Genomic DNA, 13,879 nt, shown 5'->3' with positions numbered 1-13,879 from the left:
AGAATTTATACTTGCCTTTGCTCATCTGAGCACGTTAAATGGCAACGCAGGGTCACTTTGAAAAATATTGCAATTTCAAGTCATTATAGGAAGTGTTTATTGCATAAGCAGCTTTACATATGCAGTATTGTTGTACTATATACTGTATTTAACACAAGGAGCGATGGTATAGCGACAACAAAGTTCAACACTTTAGTAGTTGGCCATGGTGGTGCGAATCCAGGAGTTGTAGTTGCAGACCTTGGCGTAGACACCAGGCTTGTTCCTCTGAGCGCAGCCGTAACCCCAGGACACGACACCCTGAAGGTAGCCGTTACACACCACAGGGCCACCGGAGTCTCCCTGCATAGGTACAACATACAACACATAAACATACAAAGGCTCGATATGTTGAATTGAAAATCCAATGTTTCTTTTCCCGTACCTGGCAGGAGTCTTTGCCTCCCTCAAGGAATCCAGCACAGAACATGTTGGAGGTGATCTGTCCAGGGTAGGAGTTCCTGCAGCTGCTGTCGCTCAGGATGGGGGCATCCAGGCACCTCAGGCGATCAGGGTAGTTGTCTGAAGACAAGGAGAGGACACCTGAGGCTTAATACATGGACAAGTGGTTGAGCAACGTAGGTTTTTACTGACTTCCGGAGCCGCTCATGTTGCCCCATCCGGAGACCAGACAGCGAGTGCCTGCGCCGGCGCAGCTGGAGGGTATGGCCACGGTGCGCACGTAGCTGTTGAGGGTGGCGGGCTTGCTCAGCTTGATCAGCATGATGTCGTTGTCCAGGTTGCGACTGCTGTATCTGGGGTGTTTGATGACTCTAGCGGAGTTGATGAACTGCTCCGTGCCCTCATTGACGGCGATGTTGTGCTCACCAAGACGCACCTGGATGCGGCTGCACAGAATAACGCGGCGTTCGTTCACTGCCACGGACGACTATAGATGTCAAAGATTCCTTGTGACTGGGATGGCCGTGAAGGGACATGCAGAAGTACGATGTCAGCTATGTTCACTTACGACTTGTAGCAGTGAGCAGCAGACACCACCCAGGTGCTGGAGATCAGGGAACCGCCGCAGAAGTGGTAGCCAGCGTTCAGAGAGACCTGGTAGGGGACAGAGTTCTTTCTGCACTCGTATCCTCCAACGATCTTGTCGTCCTCATCGTCGATGGGAGCAGCAACTGGAATGCAAGCGAAACATTTTTATCCCGTAGGAAAAATAAAAATGTCCACAGAAGCTTAGCGAATACTCACAAGCTGCAGCGCACAAGGCAAGGATGATGAAGTACTTCATGACTGTGTTCAGAAGCCAGTGGACCAACACAGTGGAGGAACAGGATTGTGGGGTTTTTATACTTATAAACTGTCTACACTGTCAAATCTTTATCTGAGACCTGCTCAAGGACTTTCCCATGTGCTGTGCAAAATGATTAAACATTATCCCACCTGGGAAGTGCACCAGCATGCTCTAAACTCTTTTCCAAGGGTCTGTTCTAAATGGATGCAGATGTAAATTGCATTGAACACTGAAAAAAAGAATATAGAACCAACCTGATAGGTTTGAACATTCATTCCCAACTTTATGTTTGAACAAAAATTACATTTAACTCATTCACACTCAGTAAATCTTTTACAGATTTGGCTGTCAATTCCCAGGAAAGGTGAGTAAGTCAAATGTGAAATTTATTTACTCACTACAAACAATGCATTTCTGATTTTGAACATGCCAGCAGCGTAGAGTGACAGGTGGAATAATTATTCACTGCCAGCCCAGTTCAGTGATAGTGGTCAATTTGAATGAGTTAGATTAAATATAGTGAATTAATGAAAAATTGGAAAGAAAATAAACAGTAATTAAGAGAAATCACTTACTACCTAAACAAAGTTTCATATACATTTTATCTTTCATCAAGGCTCGTGGTTTATAAGTACATAAATTCAAACAAGTCTTGGAAATCAAAGATATTTTTACCTATACATAATTTCCTTAAATACAATAAAGTTCTTTATTACATACTGGGGCTATTTATTCTTATGTCCCTGATAACTTTTTGCAAAATTACAGATTGTGTAATGTGCTGAGTAGAAAACAAATAATGTACCTATTTGGTAGGTAAACAGACATTATACCATGTACTTTTAGTACAGTTAAAGACCTAAAGCAGTATTTCTACTTGTACCCAAGTACTTTTTAATTTATCAGAGCTCTAATCTATGTTTTTACGCCCCAGTAAATGACCTAACCGTGATTGGCGCGCTGCCAATGACGTCAACAAAGTGCGACCGTTCCTGGTTTGTGTATCCGCCGCCGTGCTAACAACAACTACGCCGATTGTGTTGTGCTTCCCCCTTCTCTCCTCCGCGCGTCGTTGTCATGAGGTAGGAATAACACTACTTTTAATATTTTATATAAGAAAGATATATGGATGGTACTTTGTGACACGGTTTAACCCGCGCCTTTTGCGAAACGCTTGTTAGCTAGTGGCTAGCTTCTTCCTGGCTCTTGTCAACGACTGGCCAGTGCGCAACCGTTCGGATCGTGGTGTGGTTCGAACTGAGCATCAATGCGATGGAGCGCAAACATCAATAACGCGGGATATTATAAGATTGTTTGTGTTGGTGGTACGTTTGTTAAGCGTGTCACATCTGTTTGTTGTTTTTTTAGCGTCGGAGGGGACCCTCAGGCTGGGATGATGCCTCTCTGTCAAAACAGCTGGGCGGTCAGATGAACACGACACTTGCTTATGTAAATACATTGTACTAACGCACGGAGGTTACAAAATAGGTTCTAGGTCCTTTATATTGGCTGGTCGGAGTAAGAATATAATCCTAAAACGAACGTACAATCTTTTGTACAATCTCAATGTATTTTGTGTGCTTTATTATTGTTTATTTTTGTACTGTGTTGATGCATTGGCCATATTTTAAGGAACCACATTTCTGCGAGTGTAATAAATAATGCCGTATATACAATTGCAAGTATCAAATAAGCTCCCAAGAATTTCCGATTGAATCCCATTGCTTGGTATTTGAACATTTTTCTAAATACGATATCATAAACTTGAATAATGTATTTAGTTTTCATTGGGAAATTAGTAGTGCTTTAAACTCTGTTCTGTTTCTACAATGACGGATACAATGTAGGAGTTTCTTGAAATAACACAACTGTTTTGGTGGCACACCACCTGAGGTAGATGCTGCATTTGGTACTAATGCATTCAATTGCAAGTTGTTCCACCGCTGAATACCACAACTGTCATGTCGCCATAATAGAATCCATCAGCACTATGTAAATACACATTACAATAGTATAACACAACACAATATAACAGCATACATGTGTACATCGTATGCCATCAAGACAAAAAAAAAGAAGACAAAAATGTACAGCATTTAAATTAATTACAGCCTTACCATGGATGCTGATTATTATGTTTTAAGGTGTGCAGATCATGACACTTGTAATTTTGCAAATAGAACTTTGTTTGCCCTGGCCAACCAACCAATCCGAGGGCAGAAAAATGGCCCGTGTGGATAATTTTGAAATCTGCTTTGTTGAAAACGCAGTCATGTTGCTAATATAGTTTTAAGTAACATGAACCGTCACGACTGATTCTGAAGGACCTGGGTATGTTAGCGTGGCAGAACATAGAAGCTGAAATCTGAATGGACAAAAAAAATAAAATAAAAATCTTCGTCTTTACTATTAGGAGCAGTGCAACCAAAAGAAACACTATGAAATGTCAATTCACTAAAGAATCAATATGAATAGCATTGATCAAGTATTATAATTTAGGTTGTGAAAATGATTGCTAATTAGCCTTGACCCTCCACCGCTTACAGTCCAGTGAGTTTACCATGTCTTAGTATCTGCAGCGATAGCCTGATCCGGTGTTAATGGGGCTCCGCTCGTCAGCACCAGAATTGACCGCCCAGTCAGTTCTACGCTAAAACTGGCCCCCAACCCATGACGGAGTACTGCGAGGACGGGGGACTGCTGTATGAGCAATCTCCCATGCACATCAAAGTGGAGTCTCCCGAGGGACATTCTGCAGGGGGGGCTTCTGACAACGGCTTCCCCAGGGATGACGACGACTCGGAGGGCAGCTGTGACCAGAGCAATGGACCGCGCGGGGGGTTGCCCTTCAACGTAGTAGTGGTGCACCCCAAACTCATGGCGCCCAGCATGTCTTCAGATGACCTATTGTCCATCGAACAAAGTAAGCCGTGATGGCATTTTTTAAACTTTTTTTTTCTACCACAATGGACTAATTGAGGTACAACTAGTCCATTGTGTAGGGAAAACATTAATATTTCATTTAAATTAAATGTATGCATTTTCCCCCTCAATTTGTAACTGTTTCATAGGATTCATAACTCAAGGTAGCTCCTTTATCTGTTGATTTTGGTATTGGGCTCAGTAGACTGTATTGGGCTCAGACAGTATTTTCTGGTGTGATCCGTGATCTTTAAAAAAAAAAAAAAAAAAAAAAAAATATATATATATATAACTAGTCTGAACAAAGTAATCTCACATTTTTCACTCCTTTTCTTCTCATAGTTGTTCTATCTTCACTCTCCTTTAACAAGCCTTCACGTTCCTATTCCTGCTAATTCTTCCTGTCATGATTGTTGCCGAGCTTTGCTCACATACACTTCTGCCACCCAGTGGCTGCTCTTTTTTTTGTATTGCATTAAATGACTTGAAGCTCCCGCTACATCAGATACCAGAGAGTCCCCCCCCCCAAAAAAAAAAAAAACAAAACAAAAAAAAAAAAACGTGGAATCACGTTGTTGGAATGAAACGCAGTAGTCTTAGGACATATTACTATGTTTTTGGTACAAAGTTAATCAACAAGTGATCAATTATCCAATGAAATCGACAACAATTTTCAGAATCAAGAAATTATTTATAAGTCATTGTTAAACTTATGATGTTCCTTAAATGCTGTTTAGTCGTTATTTTTATTCACTAAACAATACCAAGTAAACACCATTGATTGGTTACTAAGCAGTAATCGTGGAAAAATCTGGTTTGACAATGTATCTGATTAATCAAACGGATAATTGACAGAATAATCAATTTACAGATGTTTGATCACGACAGTTCAATAGTGAATTAATGAAGCATCCATCCTTGAATATTTCCCCCCACAGACAGAGCTATGTCAGCTGCACTGGCTGCCAATGGCGCAGGCAAAAGAAAAAGTCGCTTCAGCGGTGCGGAGCTGGAGGTGTTAGTGTCCGAGGTAACGCGGTGTGAAGGAGAGCTGTTCGGCCCGGCGGGGAGGCTCCGGCGGCGCGAGAGGGAGCGCATATGGGCGGGAATCCTCGAGAGGGTCAACGCCGTGTCCAGGGTTCCGCGTACGCTTCGGGAGGTCAAAAAGCGTTGGGATGACCTCAAGAGACGCAACGGCGGCCGGCTGGCGGACGCCCGCCACCGAAGCTGGTCTCTACCCTCTAGCAGAACTTCGATGCTTGGACAATCTTCTCAATCCAGTCCCAGACTTCAACACGGCAAGCAAAAGCAAAGCTCCCGACCGAAGCCCACTTTCACATGCTTTCCTGAGTCAGACACAGGTAAACACTTGCCCTGTTCCATTTTAAAGGAGTTTGATGTCGCTGAATCTAAAAATGACCTCGTTTTCTCTTAAATGGTGGCTTTATTTGTTTTTTCAAGCATGTCCATACAATATTCTTTCATTTTTATCCAGTATCATGAACAACGGAAATTGTTATTGCAGGGACCCTTTTCATATCTAATTGGTAATTGATGCATCACTCTTTTAACAGTTTTCCAACTATAAGCCTCTCAAAGCACTTTACAATGACAACTGAAGGAAGAGTACCTTGCTCAAAGTCACATTGGACACTTGGAAAAGTAGACTATATCAGCAAAATACAAATGTTTAAACAGCTGACGTCTATACACAAATATTCTAAGTTCATTTTGTAAACTGTCAAGCACATAGATTCATTTTCCAAACCGCTTATCCTGACTAGGGTCACATTTACTTATTTTGCTATTTCCCTGCAGAAAATAATATATAGTTTGTCAATTTGATAACTTTATTATTTTCCCTGTACAAATAATACCTTTAAAATGCATATTGTCACTTGTTGATTGAAAATGAAATTAGGTGCTCGTTTAATGACAAGTCATGGCTCAGCTTGCACGCAGCACATGATCAAACTCAGAAAACAGGTGAACTGTAATTTGTTGCTGGCACTGAGCAACGACGATGTCATCCTCAGTTGATAGTAAGTGGCAAAATGTTTTTTTTTAAACGTATTAATTGTAGGCCTACATGGAAATTATGAAGCTATTGAAGTAATTAGAAAACATGTTTTTTATAGCTAAATAACTCAAATATCCTTTTTCGTCAATTAAGTTGATTGATTAGAACCAATTCAAAGAAATGTACGTCTTTATATTAGGCAAAATTACTCAGAAATGTGTGTGGGGGTGGGGGGTGGACAGTGTAATATTTCCCCTCCAATAATAAGGTAGTTATCTGATTTTTAAAATCATTTGTCTTTTCAGATATGGTTGCTTGATTTTTTTCTTTCTTTTTTACTTCAGTGACCTTCAGTGGCCATCTATTGAAAAACAACTTATGAAGTGTGGTCTCTGAGTACAAAGCCTACTGTTCACACTATTCATAAAGTAGGACCCACGGGGCAGACCTCACTTGAATAAATTGATGAATGTGGATTTTTTTAAGATGAGAAGAAAAACTAGAAAACAATATCAGAATAATTTTTGAAAAAAATTTAAAAAAAAAACAAAATAAATAAAAAGCGAACCGCTCCTGACAAAGAGTTTCTGACCTCAAAATCGAGTGGGAAGAAGTCTAGACTTTGTTATTCCTACCCCTTCTCTGTATTTCATAACCACCACTTGCTTAGAGCACCTCTTTGATTTTCCTGCTTTCAGGATTTGGAGGGGAGGGCTCTGAGAAAGACGCTTTAGACAAGGACGACGACAATCCGGAGCACGAGAGAGATGTCGGGGTTCCCGACTGCGAAGACGAAGACAACAGCATGGAAGACAAACTGGGCCTGGGGTTAGGTCTGGGCATCGGCGCCCCTCCGGCCTCGGAGCGATGGCTGCCTCCCTCGCCCTTGTACAGCGCCCCTTTCCTCAACGGCAGCCCGGAGCCCGGCAGTCCCCAGCCGTCGCTCGGAGCGCATCCGGGTCCGCTGGAAGCTCCGCCGCGTGGCTCCTGGCTCGAAGATGAGCTGCGAGGGTTGGGAGAGGCGGCGATCCAACTGGGGAATCGCGTGGACAAGAGCTTGCGGGAATTCGCAGACTGCTTCAGGCAGGACATGAGAACGCTGGTAGCGTCGCAAGAGGCGTTGGCCCTCAGTCTCCAGCAAAACAATGTTCTTCTGCAAAGGCTGCTGGGAGTGCTGGAGGCGCAACAGCAGCAACAGCAACGTGTGCACCAAACGCAATACCCGCAGGCGCCGCTGCAGCAGCAGCAACACATTGAACAGCAGCTACAGCAACAAAACGACGTACCGCAGCACATGGTACAACAGCAACAACACAAACTACATCAGCTTCAGCTCACTCAACATTCAGACAGTCCTTCGGCCGGAACCTTGGTTCCTTCGCCGTCCTCGCCTGACCTACAAGCCACTTTTCCCTCGCAACCACCCGCAGGTGTGAACGGGTGCGCGCAGAAACCGCGGCGAGGAAGAGCTTTCGATCACAGGCGCAGGAGGCGACGCTGAGAACGGAAGGGACCTGGTGGTGGTGAAAAAGCACACACTTTTGCGTACTTGATCAACAAGGATGTGACAGTTTTTCTGTCGCTACAGTATTTGGAGTTACACTTCAGAAATACATTGCACTTAAAAGTTGTCCTTAGAACTATTAGTCGTGGGTTTATAGGGTGGCCTTAAATATAATTGTACTGTACATATTCTTATGCTATAAAACCTGAAAAGTTTGAGTTGAAGAACAACTTGATCCTTTTAGACAGATTTTTTTCCCAGTCCAGAATTTACTGGAGGTGCTGGTGTCTACGTGCTTTTCAATAGAGCTTGTAATGTAAAGACAACATCATTATGTAATGATATTTCAAACTTTTGGGGAGTGGTGTGGTTAAAACTAGGGCTGAATGAGAGAAAAATGATCTAATTGCATATTTTTCTTCAATCTTGCAATTTCATGATGCATTTTTCAAGGTCCTCGGAAGTGTACTTTTTTAAACTACCAAAACATAGAATAAAATTTGTATCACAATAAACTAATAGATTTATTATACTTACTGCAAATGTTTTGGTCTCATAGATTAGGCCTATGCAAAAAATCCTGGATCCTGACATTTAGCTACTTCATTGATAATTGTTTATCTACTAAGCACTTTGACTTGCAGTCTTTCAAGCAGTCATTACAAGTTCCCAAAATGCAATCAAACGTGTGGCATCATGAATCAGATTAATCAGATTTCAACAATAATGCAAACATCTGTGACTTAAGAATGTGAACTTTTCATGAAACAATTATATGTGAATAATTGTAAGAATATACTATTATTATTATCATTTTTTTAAACCTTGCCAACCCTAATTGCCACCCTTCTAAATTGCAGCTTTTGCAATTTGTTGATTTGGATTTGGCTTATTCTTCATGCCTAGTAACCAACCATATTATTCCCAGGAAGTTTGGGATATTAAGCTTTTAGGTGAAATTTCAAGAGGAACCTACAGCACACTATAACCTTTACACGTGAAATTCATTCGAGCATTTCTCAACGTTTGAACAGACATATTCAACCTTTCAATGCTTCAGTACATTATCTTTAAACGGCCGTTCTCTAACAAGGAGCTGATGCAAAATTTGCAACGGGAATTGATGGCTGATCAAAATTGGAATGATCGTTCAGGTGTTGACATCATTGGACCAAGATATTCTACAAGAAAGTGGCCACAAAGTTTTTAGTGTCATAAGCAGTTTACAAAAGAGCTGCAGATAGGAAGAGTCACAGAAAGGCACAGAATTGTATGTTATTTGTTATTGAATGGCCCAAACACCTGATGTGAAGCCAATCAAATGTGGAGTTCAATGTTTATGTGCGTTTGCCCGTAAAGGTTACAGTGCGTTTAGATTCATCCAGAATTTTCACCCTGCAGCCGAATATGCCTAAGTGTTTGTGCGTATTGTATATTGTACTTCAAATACTATTGTAACTACCCGCTAATGTACAGTATGCCTGTGTTTTAACAGTTTCATGGAGGTGTTTTTTCCGGATTTGGAAACACAATAAAATGTCCTGCGTTCATTGAGTTCTGAGACAAAAAAATAGTATTTGTTAAAGTCTGCTGCTTTAGCATCACAGTCGGTTTGAGTCCAAATCGTCAGGTGGAATTTCATTGGAGCCTATGTAAATCTGTAGGGCAATTATATTCCTGCATGCAATGCGATTTGTGTGTAGATTGTTGTCTAAAGCCGCACATTACTATCATATTTATAGTTTTGCACAAGCTATATTTTGTAGATATATAATGTATTAACAAATAAAAGTAAAACTGGTTGATCATCTATGGACTTTTGATGTTACCTGCAATGATTTTAAATACCTTTAGTTTGAAATCTCGGCACGCACCAAAACGTCATTTCCGCTGTGAGGAAATGACGGCTCCCAAACCCTTACCACAGGCTCCGAGGCACCGCAACTTCCTGACCGAATAAGTCCCGAGTGAGGAAACCCCTTTCCAGGCTGCAAAATTGATAATAGAAGCGCCTCGGACCAGATGTAAGAAAATCCTATTTAAACCACTCGGCGAACACTGCACTGACGACGATAACAACCCATGTAATCTTTCGGAGCTAAAAATGGCCGAATCACCTGAAAGCGAGAGACGGCGGACCTTTGACTTTTCCGAGTCCGAATACGAGGAAGATTCGGAAGAAAATGGTACGTAATTTGTAATATTGTATTTTAGCTTAACGGTAAAATAGCTCGAGTCTTCAAGCTAACCCAAACTTTGCCTCATGTCTGGTGTTGGGGTATTATGTGTACATACCTTGTTAGGACTACCAACGATCCTAATAAACAACACGTAATTATCACTTTCTCGATAAATAATTCACAATTCAAGTAAGCAAAGTTATGTCTTTTTTGCTCAAAAAATATGCAATGTTAGGCGAATTGGCTAATAACAGAATTCAGTGAAAACACGGAAGAAACATGAAAAATACATCTTATATTCATGGTGTTGTAACGCTACCACACACACACACCGTGGTGAATAACAACAACAATATATTAAACCAATAACAAACATAAATTGATCTGGAGCATTAGCACAGGTGCATCAATGGCTTGACGTTTTAACCCTAAGAAAAAGATTTAAAGCATTTTGATGATTATCTTTTGCTAATGACATTTATCATTATTGTGATTTGGAAAAAAAAAATATTGACAGCAATTTAAAAATTGTAAGACCTTTTGCCAGACTTGGCCAATGAGGACGCCACTGCACCACTTGGTGTCTTGGATGTGCAATAGCACTTCACAGGGCAAAAGCAAAGCTTGTTCCCTGTCGCCATACATACATACCATTGCCCCATTACAGAATGACTATTCTGGAAGGATGGCTAAAACGTTTAAATAACAGGATGTAGTTGTTGAGGCACAACTTAATAACTATATGTTTAAAACATGCATGAGATGAAATGTGTTTTTAACAGTTTCAAGGCCGAATATCAACAAAATCACACAAAGATCAAACTTAAAACTCATTTAATCAGTTACAGAATGCAGTGTATAAATATGGTTCAAGAGAACAAAGCAATATATATATATATATATATATATATATATATATATATATATATATATATATATATATATATATATGTATATATGTATATATATATATATATATATATATATATATATATATATATATATATATATATATATATATATGTTCTTTAGGTTATATTAAAGTTCAATGTTGTATAATATTCTCACAAGTAAATTATGATTAGAATAAAATGGTCCACTCATTTCAATCTTCAGCTTTAGAGACTACTGGGAGAGTGCTCCCACAAAAGCAAGCGGTTTCCGATGCGGAGGGAAATCATGGGAAGATTGATGGATCAAGCGCGCCGAAAAAACTTTCCGAGGATGCAGCAGCAGAAGACGAGTACTCGATAGAGTATGAGATTACAGATCACGGTGAGACTGACAAAGTGCGGGACATTGATTCAACAGAGAAGGATAAGAAGTTTCGTTTGGTGTGCAAGGAGTGTGGAACATCCTTCCCTCATCGTGAGATGTTCTCCCTCCACCGCCACTATCATGCACACAAGGATGAACTTGTTCCCCTCATCTGTTTAGAATGCGGCCTTTCCTTTAAAGACCACCACAGCCTCAACAAACACAAAAACCTGCATAAAGAGGAGCCAAAGAACGAGGAGGAAGCTCGTTTTCAGTGTGCGGCTTGTGAGAAGTTTTTCCCTACGGCGCCCAAACTGAGGCGTCACGAATGTGACGATACAGATGAGAAACCCTATCATTGTACACTGTGCCGCAAAGAGTTCTTAGTAAGGTGTGCTGTCGCCAAGCACATGCTAAACCACTCGGTAGAGGACAACTGGACGTGCAAGGAATGCGGTCAAAGCTTTTCAAGCTACAGGACAATGCGCTGCCACCAGCGATGTCACCCTGTCCTCAAACCCTACAAATGTCCTGAGTGCGGAATGACTTTTACACACACGTCTGTCATGGAAGCCCACCGGAGCAAGCACGGCGAGCGATTACGCTCTTTCCTGTGTCCCATTTGCGGTAAGACCTTCACGTACAGGAGTCTCTTTCAACAGCGTCAGAACTTAGACGCCAGTGAAAGGCCATTCCGCTGTCCCGATTGTGGTAAGAATTGTTTCTTTGTTCAAAAAAGTAAAGGCATACTGGCCCAAACTTAGACTGCTATAAGTTAACCCTCATTCCTCTACTAAGCAGACTACCATAGCAGACCTTCTGCACTCATACAAGTGCTGCCAAGGAAAGAGAATACACATCAGAATGATGAAACAAAACTCACTCTTAACTCTTGCAACTGTCTCCAGAAAAGCAGCTGGCCAGCCAATCTGAGAGATCACATGCAATTTCGTGACGTGGAGTCGGAGTACCATGAGAAAAGCGTCCAACCACACCCAGAAACTGAAAAGGTTTGAAACAAATAGTGCTTATTGCAATAAGTTCAAAATGACACATTGAAAACCCCCAAGTAGGCTACCTAGTGCAAGATTCGGGCAAAGTGTTGGTTTATGTACAGCACCTGATGCACTCAATCGCTCAAATCGGCTCGGGGGCCTGTGCCTGTTGATAATGTGTTCAAATTGGCTGAAAGACAGGGATGGCGTAGATTTCGGCGCCTCAAAAGAATTCAAAATAAACACAAGAACAAATAGTCTATTATGACTAGGATTTCTGACAGCCGGATAAGTGTAATTATAGTGTGGGGTATACCTGCTAATTGTTTTGATTCTATTGTTGGAGATCAATGCCTTAGATTTTGATAATTGTACTAATAAAAAATGTATTTGATCAGGTGTGCAGGTTTGGAAGGAGGAGGACGGATCCAAGAACAATCTAGTGGGTAAGGATGATGACAATCCAGAGCACCAAAGAGATGTTGGGTCCTTACTCATCATGGAAGCATAGAAGACAAACTTGGTCCAGGATTTGATCTTTTCATCAAAGTCTCTTCGACCTCGCACTGTTAAAGCTGCCCACCTCCCTACTGCACTGCTCTTTTTCTGAAGGAGAAGCCTGGAGTTTTTAACTCTGAGCACAACAGGGTACGTGAAAGCCCCCTCTGACAAGCAGGGCAACGCAAACATTAAAATAGTACCACCATTTTGATTTTGTAGGGGCTTAGTTGTGTTATCAAGAGAAGTACATTTTCATCACTTGGTACACTTGTTGCACAGAGTGCAATCAAGCTACCCCAACAAAACAAAATATCTCAAATAAAGATGACAAAAACTTACACAACATTGAATGAAGGAGTTTTTCAGTGACCAATGAACAAGAAAGGTTCACTACCACAACACAAAGTACAGCAACACAAGCTAAATCAGCTACAGCTCATTCTGCATTCAAACAGCCCCTTACTTGGAGCCACGGTTCCATCTTGAGTTCTTAGATTATCGAGAACTGCATATTGCTATCATCTTTTTCATTTTACCCAAACTATTTTGTACATATGACCGATAATGAAGTGCAAATAAATGTAGACCTGGTTGGTGTCATAAGGAACATTAATGGAGAGTGTCACCAAGCCTTAGGTTTGGGTTTTGAAGCACTGCTGGAATTTTACATTTTGTCTCTAGGTTTTTTCTGAGTGGGCTTGCTTTTTCACACATTTTAACAACATAGGTTAATTGACGACTGAGTGCAGAAAGCATGGGTTCTAGAGCTTTTAAGTAAATTAATTACATTTTGCAAAGCAATTAAATTTTGTTCCACTGGTAAAAAAAAAAAAAGTCAAATTGCTGCACACTAAATCAATTTCAAAGCAACATTTTTTTGTGTGCGCATGCTGCTTCTCATATGATGTATGCATGTGTGAAAAAGACACTTTGCTGCAAATAATTTAATTATATACACCACCTTGCACTCCAAATTCTCCCGGAGAAAACATTGGAAGACATCAGCTTTACCAATGAGCCACATAAACCAGAATAAACAATCGTGAGTGGAAATTATTTTGAGGCAGCGTGAGGGTCAAGTTTGTAATTGTTTGATCAACGATGTTCTAGGTGTGAATCTGCTCAGCAGGGCGTGCCTCCACTTGCCCAGTCAGCTTAGCTCTGTCCAACTCACCCGCAAACCGAAAGAGACGAATTGCAAAGTAAAATACA

At 41.0% G+C, this 13,879-nt stretch overlaps 3 protein-coding genes across 3 annotated transcripts; 2 read left to right on the top strand and 1 right to left on the bottom strand.

The window, feature by feature from the left end:
* Positions 1-80: 80 nt before the first annotated feature.
* Positions 81-1,409, bottom strand: LOC148425494 (trypsin-3-like). The gene is made up of 5 exons (XM_088409450.1): positions 1,246-1,409; positions 1,010-1,172; positions 634-887; positions 425-561; positions 81-342 (listed from the first exon to the last, which is right to left on the bottom strand). The coding sequence occupies exons 1-5, from the start codon at positions 1,283-1,285 to the stop codon at positions 193-195; spliced, it is 744 nt and encodes a 247-aa protein (XP_088265576.1). The 5' UTR covers positions 1,286-1,409; the 3' UTR covers positions 81-192.
* An 804-nt stretch (positions 1,410-2,213) lies between these two features.
* Positions 2,214-9,544, top strand: LOC148425493 (uncharacterized). Its single transcript, XM_088409448.1, has 5 exons — positions 2,214-2,370; positions 2,657-2,737; positions 3,859-4,211; positions 5,149-5,571; positions 6,929-9,544. The coding sequence occupies exons 3-5, from the start codon at positions 3,959-3,961 to the stop codon at positions 7,729-7,731; spliced, it is 1,479 nt and encodes a 492-aa protein (XP_088265574.1). The 5' UTR covers positions 2,214-2,370; positions 2,657-2,737; positions 3,859-3,958; the 3' UTR covers positions 7,732-9,544.
* A 92-nt stretch (positions 9,545-9,636) lies between these two features.
* LOC148425492 (uncharacterized) lies at positions 9,637-13,274 on the top strand. The gene is made up of 4 exons (XM_088410930.1): positions 9,637-9,920; positions 11,031-11,882; positions 12,080-12,181; positions 12,565-13,274. The coding sequence occupies exons 1-3, from the start codon at positions 9,839-9,841 to the stop codon at positions 12,124-12,126; spliced, it is 981 nt and encodes a 326-aa protein (XP_088267056.1). The 5' UTR covers positions 9,637-9,838; the 3' UTR covers positions 12,127-12,181; positions 12,565-13,274.
* Positions 13,275-13,879: the final 605 nt, after the last annotated feature.

This window comes from Hippichthys cyanospilos, chromosome 3 (assembly GCF_059441005.1).
Source record: "Hippichthys cyanospilos isolate Australia breed blue-spotted pipefish chromosome 3, RoL_Hcya_1.0, whole genome shotgun sequence".
Classification (NCBI taxonomy): domain Eukaryota; kingdom Metazoa; phylum Chordata; class Actinopteri; order Syngnathiformes; family Syngnathidae; genus Hippichthys; species Hippichthys cyanospilos.
Note: the sequence above shows the minus strand (reverse complement) of the source record. Positions and strands in the feature narration are given on the sequence as shown.

Excerpts from the sequence above, each read along its gene's own strand:
- LOC148425492 (XM_088410930.1), top strand. The coding sequence starts at position 9,839 with ATGGCCGAATCACCTGAAAGCGAGAGACGGCGGACCTTTGACTTTTCC. Across the intron at positions 9,921-11,030 it reads GGAAGATTCGGAAGAAAATG|CTTTAGAGACTACTGGGAGA; the intron begins GTACGTAATTTG and ends TTCAATCTTCAG. Across the intron at positions 11,883-12,079 it reads ATTCCGCTGTCCCGATTGTG|AAAAGCAGCTGGCCAGCCAA; the intron begins GTAAGAATTGTT and ends AACTGTCTCCAG.
- LOC148425493 (XM_088409448.1), top strand. The coding sequence starts at position 3,959 with ATGACGGAGTACTGCGAGGACGGGGGACTGCTGTATGAGCAATCTCCC. Across the intron at positions 4,212-5,148 it reads CCTATTGTCCATCGAACAAA|ACAGAGCTATGTCAGCTGCA; the intron begins GTAAGCCGTGAT and ends TTCCCCCCACAG. Across the intron at positions 5,572-6,928 it reads CTTTCCTGAGTCAGACACAG|GATTTGGAGGGGAGGGCTCT; the intron begins GTAAACACTTGC and ends TCCTGCTTTCAG.
- LOC148425494 (XM_088409450.1), bottom strand. The coding sequence starts at position 1,285 with ATGAAGTACTTCATCATCCTTGCCTTGTGCGCTGCAGCTT. Across the intron at positions 1,173-1,245 it reads TGCCTTGTGCGCTGCAGCTT|TTGCTGCTCCCATCGACGAT; the intron begins GTGAGTATTCGC and ends CTTGCATTCCAG. Across the intron at positions 343-424 it reads GAGGCAAAGACTCCTGCCAG|GGAGACTCCGGTGGCCCTGT; the intron begins GTACGGGAAAAG and ends GTACCTATGCAG.